At 41.5% G+C, this 12,359-nt stretch overlaps 1 protein-coding gene across 1 annotated transcript in view; it reads left to right on the top strand.

The window, feature by feature from the left end:
• Nucleotides 1-12,359, top strand: part of LOC144123941 (uncharacterized) — a 93,175-nt gene that overhangs the window by 1,956 nt on the left and 78,860 nt on the right. Inside the window, exon 2 of the mRNA XM_077656652.1 lies at nt 7,959-8,107. Within this exon, the coding sequence (XP_077512778.1) occupies nt 7,959-8,107 (149 nt within the window). The remainder of the gene's footprint in view (nt 1-7,958; nt 8,108-12,359) is intronic.

Below are 12,359 nucleotides of genomic sequence, written 5' to 3' on the forward strand. Positions count from 1 at the left end.
TTTTTTCTGGGCTCAATAATCCTAGGGTTGAAAGATCAGACTTTTAGGTTTCTTCTTTGATAGCATTTTTGCTGCAGTAAAAACTTAGAGTGCACTTCCTTCTGCATACAGGTATGCCTACCATCATTTTTTTCACACTGCAAAAAGTTAGAGAGCTCATTGGGTATTTTCTACCATTCATCTTGAGAATGCAGGAAATGGCTATGTGTTTTTGGAGTTAATGTGGTAGTGTAAGTTGCTTTTACACCACAATTTCGTGGTCGTGAGATGATCGACGGTCCTATGGACACCCGTTCAAGTTATTGAGATTACTTGAACTATTGCAACAGGAAACGATAGATTATGCTACTAGCTCATGTCAATAATACATATTGTTTTGCTTTCGCCTTGATCTTTTTATTCCCTCACCCCTTTCCCCGGCCCCTGGTTAACCTATCTTCCTTTCCTCCTCCTCGTCCTCCTCGATTTGCTTTGCATATTTGTTGTAGTTCTTTTCCAGAAAATTGAAAACTTCAGGCGTACGTTTCTTTATTAAAACATGTGCAGCCTTCACACCTGCCTAACACGCACCATTCCGATCTAATTTAGGCGCCGGTCATTGAAAAAAACAAAAACAGTACCAGCATCCCACTACAACAATCCATTTATTATTTGATTATGTTTCGATGACTGCAACATTCCATGAACGAGAATTTAGTAAAGAGAGGAGGGGCACAAAAGACAAGCCAAAATATGATTGAAGAAAAGTTTGTGGACATGCAATTCTAGCCTGCCAAGAGCAAGTGCAAATAGTAGCTGGCCTTTGCATGATGTATATCTATAGGGTCACCTCGCTCTGTAAAGTTTAGCACGTTCTGAAGTAGGCTTGGGTTGACTATTTAATTAAGGATGTTTGAATGAAGGATCTTTTATGTGTATTGAAAGTGAACAATAGAGAGAATATCCTGGTGAAGGCATTCTCGTACTATAATTTTGCATCTAGAAATAGTGTGACTTCACTCTAGCATTTAAAGTACTACAGTGAATATTTGGCACAGCACTAAAGTTAAATACAGCCTTGAAGTATGGTGCATGGCCTATTGAAGAATTGCACAGCTCAAAAGAAATTTATTGTTATTGCCATACATATTATGCCTAGTGGAAGAAAAACGGTCGTACCATATCAGTCGCGTGCAACTATAGCCTGGTCTTATGCTAGTCTAAATTGCTACTCTCTATATTTGCAGTTTTCAAAAGCTCGTTTCCGTAGCTGTCTGTCACCTTCAGCCGCTTCAGGAAATCAATATCTGTTCTGTGTATAAGATAGTGTATATCCTAATTTAATTATTGTGCTGTCGTATTTGGACTATGCGGGTATTACAAGCATATTTGTTCCTGACCATTGCAGAAGCAGTAAATTGTACAGAAATAGAGAAAGGTAATTAGAGTACTTTAAATCTGATATCGTAGAGGTTAGTACTTTGGAGTATGTAGACTCCTTCAACCCTATCGCACAAATGCTGAGGTCTCTGAAGCATAAAGCCATGTGATGAGATATCCAAACTGTATAAGTAATTAGATTGCAGGATAATTTTCTTTATGACAGCAGTGCTCTGTGAATATCAGTGACAATGCAATCAACATCATGCTGTATTCCGTGACCTGGTACTATACCTAACGGACTATACTAATGCGTGAAGTAACAATTTCGTATTGCACAGGCCGATAAAAGATATGAAAAATACGAAATGCTCTCAACTATATACTCCAAAATTTTCTCCCATACTGCTGATATTGTATATTTCATTGCAATAGCAACAGCTCGTTCGATGTGAACAGTCACATGCAAGCCTTTGCATGTATGTCAACACTGGCAATAGTAGGCAGTGGCTAAATTTTGTTCTTGGGCATACACATATTTGATATAGTCGTGCACTTCCATGGCTTTATGCTGTGTAACCCACAACTTAAGATATTGCATTTGCTTTGCTGAACAAATGTCAGTGAAAGGCTCAGCAATAACCACTGATGTGTTTACTTAACATAATGAAATATAATAGCATTGCTTTACTTTGCTATACTTTTTGAGTAACTGTAGCAGTACCTATCTAAGTGACTAATTTATGGGTACAATTTAATTAAATTGTCAATTTGTACTGCAGATCGAAGCATCTTTTCCAGTTAGTTCTGATTAGTTGGTGGGTTGGTGGTAAAAAAATTTGAGACACAAGGGGCAAAAATTGCCATAGACAGACGGGCAAGTCCAAGACTCCATTGCTGAAAGCCGCTGAGATATCTGAGTTGCTAGATTAAAGATTGAGAAGAAATGTGTGTTAGAAGGAACCGTTGCATCACATAATTTTTGAAACAGGCAGGGACTGCAGATCCAAACTTATGGTTTTCATGCAGCATTTAAGCCACCACGTCAATGAGGCACAAACTACAACTACATGTGAGAAATGGTAATACTGATCTGGTACATCCTTCAGAAGCATGCATTCTTGGACACATTTTTATGATACACAAATAGTACTAATGCATAATCCAAAATGTGGACTGTGGCTAAAAAGGTTTCACAAAAAGACCACGGGGAGATCTGAACTGTTTGCAGCTATACAAGCAATCTGGACAAATACATGTGTATCAGGTGACAAACTTTGGAGAGGAACTTAACTGTTAACTTGTCTGCTATATGTTATTACACTCAGCACCTATTAATGCGTTAATTTGGTGGTGTATGTTTGCAGAAGGTGACACATATGTATGCTACCTTGAGCATTGTACCTCTGCTGAATGCCATCTTAAATGTGTTCTTGAGACTTTAAACTCTGGTGAGAATAAAGCGCTGGCCAAAAGGCTGTGATATATACTTCTTTAATATTCCCACTTTAATAAAAACAAGCTTCACGCGCATGTTGCACAGAAGGAAGATACATTTGACGCCTTTGCTGTGCTATATATCTGCCTGAAACCCTAAAGATGAGTGGTACAATGAGCTAATTACAATATCAGTTTCATTACTGTCTTAATGTTTTGCCCGTTCAATGCACATATGGACGACTGAATAAGTACCTGAACATGCTTTACACAATGACCTTCTTCATTAGAGGTGAGAAAAAAGCAGCTAGAGATGGTGACTGCATGTGAATTAATGGTGCACTTTATTGATTACCAGAGAGCAACAGCACACATAATTGTGGTTGTTATGATTAAAAGTGGAGACAAAAAAAAGCTTCCTTGTATGTTACACAGCAGAATTTGGCACAGAATGCGCGCGCATGCCTTGGTCTAACAGAACATGCGATTAAAGTGGATAATGGTGTGGATTTTGGCAACAACCGCCCTAAATGAGTTTTAATATGACAACAGTACGAAGTGTTCTGTGGTGGCACATGTATCGAATGTCAATGATTGAGCGAAGCGAACCGCGTGTCTCTCTATCGGGCGCGTGAGCAATGTATTCAAGGCATACGTCACAATTGTATAAGCACCATATTTTGTCGCCAGCCTGGCTGTTTTTTTCTGCGCTATCGCCGTTCAATGCGCCCACCTTACATTTTCTTACAGAAGGCGACGGTTTCCGCGTAACAGTCCAGGAGCGAAAGAAATCGACCACGTACGTTTCCGTAGTAAATTCTCCTGACGCATTACCTAGCAAAAGATAAAGGATGATTTATGCGCATATTTGATGCAAAATTTTCTCGTGCTTGAATGTGTAAAGGCCTAAAACATTTCTATTCACACTACGCAACATGCCAGAAGAGTTATTAGAATTATATGTCCAAGCGCGCATTATATTCTGCCTGAACTGTATGCAAGTCGTGGAAGTCGTCGATATTTGCACTTTCGCTCAACTGTATATAGGTTGTGGTAATCAGCGGGCGCTAGATGATGCACTGTTAGCTGTTACAACAGAATTGTGAATGATAACAGCTATTCTATAATCCGCTAGCAAATTTGGAATGTTTCAACGAGTGAACGGTGAAAGATGAATATGCATATATATATATATATATATATATATATATATATATATATATATATATATATATATATATATATATATATATTGTTGCGCACAGCGATGAACGGGACGACATCGGTTTTAAGAAGCCGTCTCGTCCTTTTCCTTTCCAATTTCATGGTGTCTCATCACAGGTCGATCGTGTAAATTTCCCGTGTGCGCTGGTACAGTGCGAGCTGCTTCAATGCGTGAACTATAGTGTTTTTAAGAGGATATCTTTTAAGGAGAAAGCCTTTAATGCGTCATCATTGTCCGTCCTTCCGCGAAATCTGTCCCACTATAGCAGTCAATAAATAAATGACAACTCGGTAAAAAAAAACTGTTTTTGAGCACGGCGGGATTTTGAACCACCATCCTTAAGTTCTGCAGCCAAGCATACTACCCACTACACTACTTACTTCCAACGCGGGAGCGGTTCTACTTCTCAAACATATATTTTCTTGATTTTTCTGTGCCTACACTAATATATGACGCCGGAGAGTGCGGAAAGGCGCCGAATCAGACGGATATGCCTCCCAAACACCCTCCAATGTCTCCAGAATAATATTCAAAATAATTGTGTACTTATATCTTAACCACACATCAGTGACACAAGCAGCAACACCGCGCTCAAGGCTTTCGCCTACCGCACTTAGGTCAACAAAGTGTGCGCCCTCCTGAATTTTTTGCATATCTTGCTAACGCCGGCTGTGTACACTGCAGTCGTGATTTTTTTCCCCCAAATTCTCGAAATTCATATGGAAAACGCGACGGCTGAGGCTATATAGCTTGCGGCGATGCTAATCAGAATAAGCTGAAAATTGCTTATAAACGCTTCGCTTGGAAACAATCGAGTGAACTAGACCATCTGCACCACACATAATTCTCTTAAGAGACATTCGTCATTGAAGATACGTGTTCCTGCCAAGCAGTTTATTCATTCCACTTTAAATTAGTGCGCTGCAGGCTGTCCCTTATTGCGCGTCTGCTGTGCACGGAGCCTCACGGACAAAGAATGAATTTTCTTGATTACCATGCCAATAAGCGCGCACACACGCGTACGTATAATCGACCCATTTCCTATGGTTCGCGCCAGCCCGCATTGTTTACATATTGGGATTTGTGAGAGATTTTTAAAGAACTAACGCGCATATATATTATAGTTCGATCTTTCGATCGATTTGCCTAAGATTTTTGTGTAAATCCAATAACTGCCCCAAGCAAATCCTCATGGATTATCACCCACAATGTTCGTGGGTGATAACTGCACTGGAATGGTGGAAGATAAGTGGCAAACAATGACCGATATTGTTCTGCCCACTGAAGTGGCGTTGCCAATCCTGGAGAAATACTATACAACGAGGGGCCATTAATAGAAATGTAACGAAGTGGCACTGCCTATATAGAGAAAATAGTGACCATCCGGGGCCATTATTGGGAATGTAACTGAGTGACACTGCCTATATAGGGAAAATAGTGACCATGCGGGGCCACTATTGGGAATGTAACTGAGTGGTAATGACAATATGAGGAAAATAATGGCGAACTGGGGCCATTATTGGGAATGTAACTGAGTGGCAATGCCCATAACGGGAAAATACTGCCCAGCTTGGGCCATTGTTGGCGATGTAACTAAGCGGCACTGCCAATATCGGGGACACATAGAACATGTGGGGACATCATTGGAACTGTCAGAAAGAGGCATTGCCTATATTGGGGTAATAGTAGTGATGGTGGTCCTATGTAGGACCACCATTTGCCATCACAATCTCAATATTGGGCCAATGGCTTGTGCTGCCTGGAAGGTGTCATTTTTGTATGATTTGGGCAATTGAAGCAGCTGTGAAATCTCCAAGCACAAAGCTTTCGTACTTCACTGAGTTTTATAGATAATTATATTTGTTTCCTCTTTAGGAGCAGGAAAAAAGCGAAAGGAAAGGTAAAGGCTTCGTGCCTGACGATCACCCCAGAAACGCAGCAGCAGCAGCAGAGATCGGACCCGCCGGCTGGCACTAAGAATTTGAATGCACTAACCGAAAGGAAAATCTCGGCCAGTGGGAATAAGCTATAAGATGCAGTAACACGAGCCCTAAAAAATTGTTGTTCTCTTTCTAAACTAAAACTTGAGGTACCGGAATTGCTGTTCAAAGAAGTCGAAAGACTGACAAATGTCCCCGTCCCCGGTTGACTTTCCTATGGTCACATATCCACATATCCTTGATATATAGCTGAACGTTGTTGTAAGGAAGCAAAAGGGACCCCGCGATTTTCTTGTTATATTCGTGGCTTCGTTATAGACGTACGCTACAGTTTTTGCAACTGTCGCATTTCAATGTGCTTAGGAGCATCAGTGTATGGCGTGCACAATCTAGCCGTGTGTTAGTCAGCGAGCGATGAGCGCAGCTGGAGTCTTTAAAGCGCACACAAAACGCAAACCACACTGTCGAATTCACTGTCGGAAACAAGAATTGTGCATAACACTAGCGAGAAAGACTTGATTGCTGTGCCGCTTTACAGCACAACCTTCTGTGTATACAGAGGGAAAAGAGATCGTTTTCATGCAGAGGCATGTACTTTTGCCATTTCAGTAACAGGACTTCGGGACAGCGCACAGCCAGTGGCACTAAGCTTAGAGGCTTACCATGTTCTGTTCCACAGGTGCTCAGCCATTCTTTTTTTCCTACGTCACGGATGATGTCAACGAGTTTTTTTCTTTTTTTAAATGCAGAAAACCATGCGATACTCGGTGGAAACCAATGAAAAAAAAAAGAGCTTGTCCCGAATTCCTTGTAATGTTGATGTGAATGAGGCGCCACAGATTCCCATTACTGCTTGAAAGCGCCAGAAGAGTACCGAGTCACACAATCGAGGGTGGTATAGATATCATATTTGTACCCGACAGTACATCGTTTATCAAAAGCAAGAAGATGCTCCATCAGCGTTCTATATCTCTTGAAGGTGGTGAATGCTCTCACCCTTGATCCTCTCAATTTACTTCTAAAGATGCCAAAAAGCCACGCTCGGCAGTACAAAAATTAACCCATCTAATCAACACAGCCTTGAAAATGAAGCTTTGGCGCCATTTTCTAGGCTGTGTGGAATGGATGGTTTAACTTCAGAGGAATAGTGCGACCCACCGTGGTGGTTCAGTTGTAAGGGCGCGCGGCTACTGAGCCGGAGTTCCCGAGTTCGAAAGCGGCCGTGGCCATGCCGCACTTCTAAGAAGGTGAAACGGAAGAAGTCTCCCGTGTGCTGTGCGATGTTAGTGCACGTTAAAGATCCCCAGATGGTCCAAATTATTCCAGAGCCCTCCACTACGGTGCCTATTTCTTCCTTTCTTCTTGAACTCCCTCATGAATGAATGAATGAATGAATGAATGAATGAATGAATGAATGAATGAATGAATGAATGAATGAATGAACTCCTTTATCCGTTTTTGTACGGCACGGTTCAGGTGTCCGGCGCGAGGTGAGGCAGATACTACTCCATTTCCTTTCATAAAAACCAATTTTTGTTTCATTTCCTCGTGCTGCAGAGAAAAGGGAGACGCCAATACAGAACATTTTTTGCACAAAATTGTAGGCGAAGTGCGTGGCCGCAATATCGTAGCGAGTACCCGTTCTTGTTTTGCCTTCGCCATGCATCTCGTGTGAACGCTGGCTAGAACACTTTTCTGCACGGCAGGCTTGTCTTGTAAAGATTGTGTACATCGTTCTGCGTACACAGCGGCTTCCTCTGGGCGGAATACGTTTTACGATTTCTTTTCCACCGCTTGGCCCAGAACAGCCAGAGGGACCTTGATATCATTAAACAGGCGAAGTGCATTGCCAAACGGGTTTAAATCCGCAGGTTGATTAAATTATTGCAGAACTTTCTCCTAGAGCATCCCTCATTGCCCACAGGTCGCCATAGGACGTAAACACCAAAATTGTTGAAAACGTTATTTACAGATAGTGGTGACTCCCTTCATTGCAGCTACAGCGGAAACTGTCGAGAAACAGACCTCGTCAGAGGATGTATTGGACCTCAAATCCCAATACACTGCTGATGAAGCCATATTGGTGGAGCACTTCCTGCGACACATTGTCTACCAGCTTCAACACGACCCAGAACTGGAGAGCGAGGTAAAGCATAAAAGCTGCTATCTGATTACGTGCGAAAAAATGGCGCACGTACGTTCTGAGAGAAGCAGAGTGCCTTTAGCGTAGTAAATCCAACCACTGTAGAGCCTGCATCGTGATATGAAAGTATCACCAAGTGCTGACTTCGTTACCCTTACCCTTAACTAACACACACGTCCCGAACGCCAGACCTGAAAATTTTATTTCTTATAAATATGCCTGGGGTACATCTTGCAAACTTGTTTCAGGAAGTACAATCGTGCCTAGGTAATATAGGCACTTGGGTTCTCGTGCAAAACTCTCCGTTAAGCGTGATCTCCAGAATAACGAATCGGGAATTTAAAAAAATTCTCTAAACAATATATAGTCCAGCTAAGTATGATTATGTGCATAGTGGCTTACAATGCAGTGGCAAATATTCAAAATCTTGGCAGCTTGAAGTGAGTTCTCCTTGTCGTGATTATATTTGATACAATATTGTGCAGTTTTGAGTCCCTAGTATTCTATGAGATGCATAGTGGGATGACGTATCAGTGAGTACGACTGTTCACATGGCAGGACCTGGTACTACATGCACGTTCCCAGTCGGCAGACAGCTGCTGAACGCGGCTTTCATCGTTTCACAAGCTGTAAAGAGAGCTTTCATCTCAACTATTCACGCAATATGCCAAATAGCAAGGCGCGTGATCGGGCACCTTGAAACTGACAATCCTGACACCACACGAGTAACACCTATCACTCGAACATTTGCACTATCTCAGTTCGTTTCACTCGTGTGCTGCACTGAGAATGCAGGAACGGAAAGATCTGTGAAGTGATGTCCAAATTTTGTTCTCTTCGTCGCCCGTATTAACGCGCAAAAGAATGCATGGTCCATAATTTGCTTTCTGCATTACCGCTTTTTCTATTGTCCACGATACGAGTTTCTATGTTACGGAAGCGGAAATACAATGAAGAAGTTAGGTTTCAAGAAACACTGTGTACCCATCAATAAAGTCGTCCATATTAACAGAGCTCGTACTAGAAAAGCACGACTGTATTTAAAAAGGCATGAAGTGTTGAGATATAGCTCACCATCTCAGCCTACCAAAATACTGGGATCGTTAGCAACCTCACATGTACAGTTTGATTGTAATTCAAATACGTAGTGGGCTTGGAAGATATTTGTGCAGTAAGTTCAATCACAAACATTTCTGAAACCACGGAAACGCTAGAAGCTTCTAATCAAATGTTAGGTTATCTTGTAATGCTCTAATGTAAAAGACCAGTTCAATGAAAAAGTAGGTATGAAGAATAAAGCCCTCGGGCATAGTAGGCTACAGGCGGTCGGCTTGAACGAGGAACCGCGTAACCTAATGGTTGAGGGCGCAATAGAGAAAAAAGATCCAATTTGGAAGCCAAAGAAATATGCATCGAGCACAAAACCAACCGTAGTCAGCTAGAATATTTTAAGTACGATCCGATGCAAGCGGAAGCGAAGTTCGTCTATTTTAAAATCAGCAGGTATTAAGCTTTATTAACATAATGGTTGTAAGGGGTGCGTGTCAAAAATTGCTTCTTGTTTTGCTCGAAGTGCATGCACGTGACTAACGCTCAGTGAATAACTTTACGTGCTATCGACGGCATGAAGCCTATCGCCGTCTTTCTTTGTCGCCGTCTTTGTTCTTTTTCAGACGGATGAGTATTTCTTCCTTATGTTCTGTAGTGAGACCAAGGCGGCATTCAAAAAGGCTGCCCATAAAATGAAGGCGGCGCATGGATTGCTGCGCCATACATCATGTCAACACTAAAGGAAGTTGGAAAGTCCGCCGCCAAAACCGTAATTCAAGTTGTAAAACAGAAAGCTCAGCTTAAAGCCATTGAACTTGTTACCAAGTAGTTCGCCAAAGCTTTGGTTGGCTACACTCTGGAAGACTTGAACAATCATACCGGCGTTGTGGACAATCTATGCACTCTCATGGACCTAGAAGGCGACTCTCTTATAGAGCTTGGTGAGAAACTGGGCGCCCAGCGATTTGCTGGCTCCACTGATTACTTGGCGCTTAAAAGACCTAGGATTATATAAGGGTCACTGGAGTGGAGGCTAGGCCACTCTTTTTTATACAGTTCCAAAGCAGATGTTTTACCTCATGTATCTATTGCGAGATCAGTCATGACGTGTCGGCCTTATGATACAGTGGCATGCCGTTGGCAGCTGATGAACAGTTTTCCTATAGGGACTATTCAGTGCACAGCTGTTTTGTCGATGGGTAAAAAACACTCATGTTTTGGTCCAGTGATTTGTAATTTCATTTCCCACCTCCTTACAGCGGAAAAGAAACATGGCGGCTATTAAATCTAAGTGAATGGCTAAAGCAATACCAAAGCAGGCTTCGTAGGCTCGGTAGGCTCTACTGCATACGTCATTTTGGAACGAAAGGATCCCCATGATTGTCACATCAAACGGAATTGAAGACATGTATAAGCTGTTGTAAAAAGAGCATATGATTTTTGTGCCTTGGTAACAAAGGAAAAGAGAAACGGTGCCGACCTAAAGTCAAAATATGTTAGTGAACTTTCTCTCTTTATATTTCTAATGACACGGTCTGTAAACGCAACGACTTGTCAAAGACAACCAATCAAGGTTCCTGATGTCATTACGAGTATTTTTTTTCCAAGGTTCACCTTGGAGACAGAAAGAGCTAGATGCAGAGTATTTCGTGTAAAACGGGAACGAAGGGTGAAAAAAGTCGAATTCTAAGCTATACAAAGCCCAAGATGGACTGTTAGCTTTCGCAAATACCACGCTAAAGTGCAAAGTGTTGTTAAAAATATTTATTCAGAATTACGCCGGGAGAAGTCTGGTCAAGTGTCGCTTGAAAGTTCTTGAGATAGATAGATACAGAGGAGGAGGGAAAGGCAGGGTTGTTAACCAGAAAGGGGTTCCGGTTGGCTACCCTGCACTGGGGAAGAGGGATTAGGGGACTAAAAGGAGGAAGAGAGAAGGAAAAAAAAGCATAACACACACACAGGCACAATGCTGTCACAATTTGTCACTCAATCCAGTCGCTCTCAAGTAGGCAAAGATTGCCTTGTATGCCTTGAGGGCAGTCGACTGCTGTGGCCACATGTTTTCAGATGAGTGACGCCGCAATAAAAGGAAAAAAATTAAAAACGGACATTTGCACTCATATATCTACTCTCAGATATTTCTTACAGAAATCGAGAAGACGCATTTTGTATTTACAGCATCGGCAAAAGTGATTCGCTAGGAAGAGTCTGCTGTTGAGACGCCTATCGACGCTGTGTAGAAAGCTGCTTCTGTGGATGCCATACTCGTCGGGCAAGTTCTCCGTGATGTGGCCCATGAACTAGCACAGAATCAGACTACATACGAGGAGGTGAGTATTTGGGCGGAACCTGAAATGAAGTTGAGCCGTGCATAATGCTACAACCAGAAAGCTACGTTACTGACAATTTGCCGAAATATTGCCATGAATATGCAGCTACAAAATCTCTGAAATTTAAAAAGAACAAAAAAGAATTTATGTATACTTTTATTTTATATTCAAAAGTTGTACCTTCTTAACTCTCTCCGCTCCACATACAGGACTAAAATTGGCAATGCCTTGACGCCCAGTTTTGTCATCGTTCTCGAAATATGATAAGTCGGCATTAAAACTTATTATCCATAACTTAAGAGAAAATTTACAAAATGTAGCCTTTTTATGTGGACTTAAACATCTAGTTTCTGATTTTTAAGATAATTACACTCTCCACTGAAAATATTTTTCCGCATAGGCAACGCTACCGGAGAAAAAAAACAGGACCGTGGGAAAATAAAAATAGAATGCAAATAAATGGTCAAAATATTCTCAGCAAATTATATGGTCTTCCAATACTTCTCAATCCAATAATTCGCACTCTTTAAATACGTGACTTCCAAAAAGCATTCCTGGGGAAGATTTTATAATTGCTACTGCAAAAGTAGTACTCCATCGAAAATGTAGCGGATTTATTCCCATATTTTATGCGTTTGTACACTTTGTGTTCGGGTAAAAATATGCATAGAAAGCGGCATATTAAATAGGGTTTAACAAAGACCCTACAAAACTTTAATGTGAACTGACACTTTGATGCGAAGGCACTGCAGTTATAATTGACATTATTATGTACAAGAAAGCCCGATTGAAGCTGGCGCAGGTCCTTAACGGTAGTTCAGCGTAACTGATGCTATCAACCGGATCTGACTGTTGATAGTTGTGGTAGCGAATAT

Source organism: Amblyomma americanum, chromosome 3, assembly GCF_052857255.1.
Source record: "Amblyomma americanum isolate KBUSLIRL-KWMA chromosome 3, ASM5285725v1, whole genome shotgun sequence".
Lineage (NCBI taxonomy): Eukaryota > Metazoa > Arthropoda > Arachnida > Ixodida > Ixodidae > Amblyomma > Amblyomma americanum.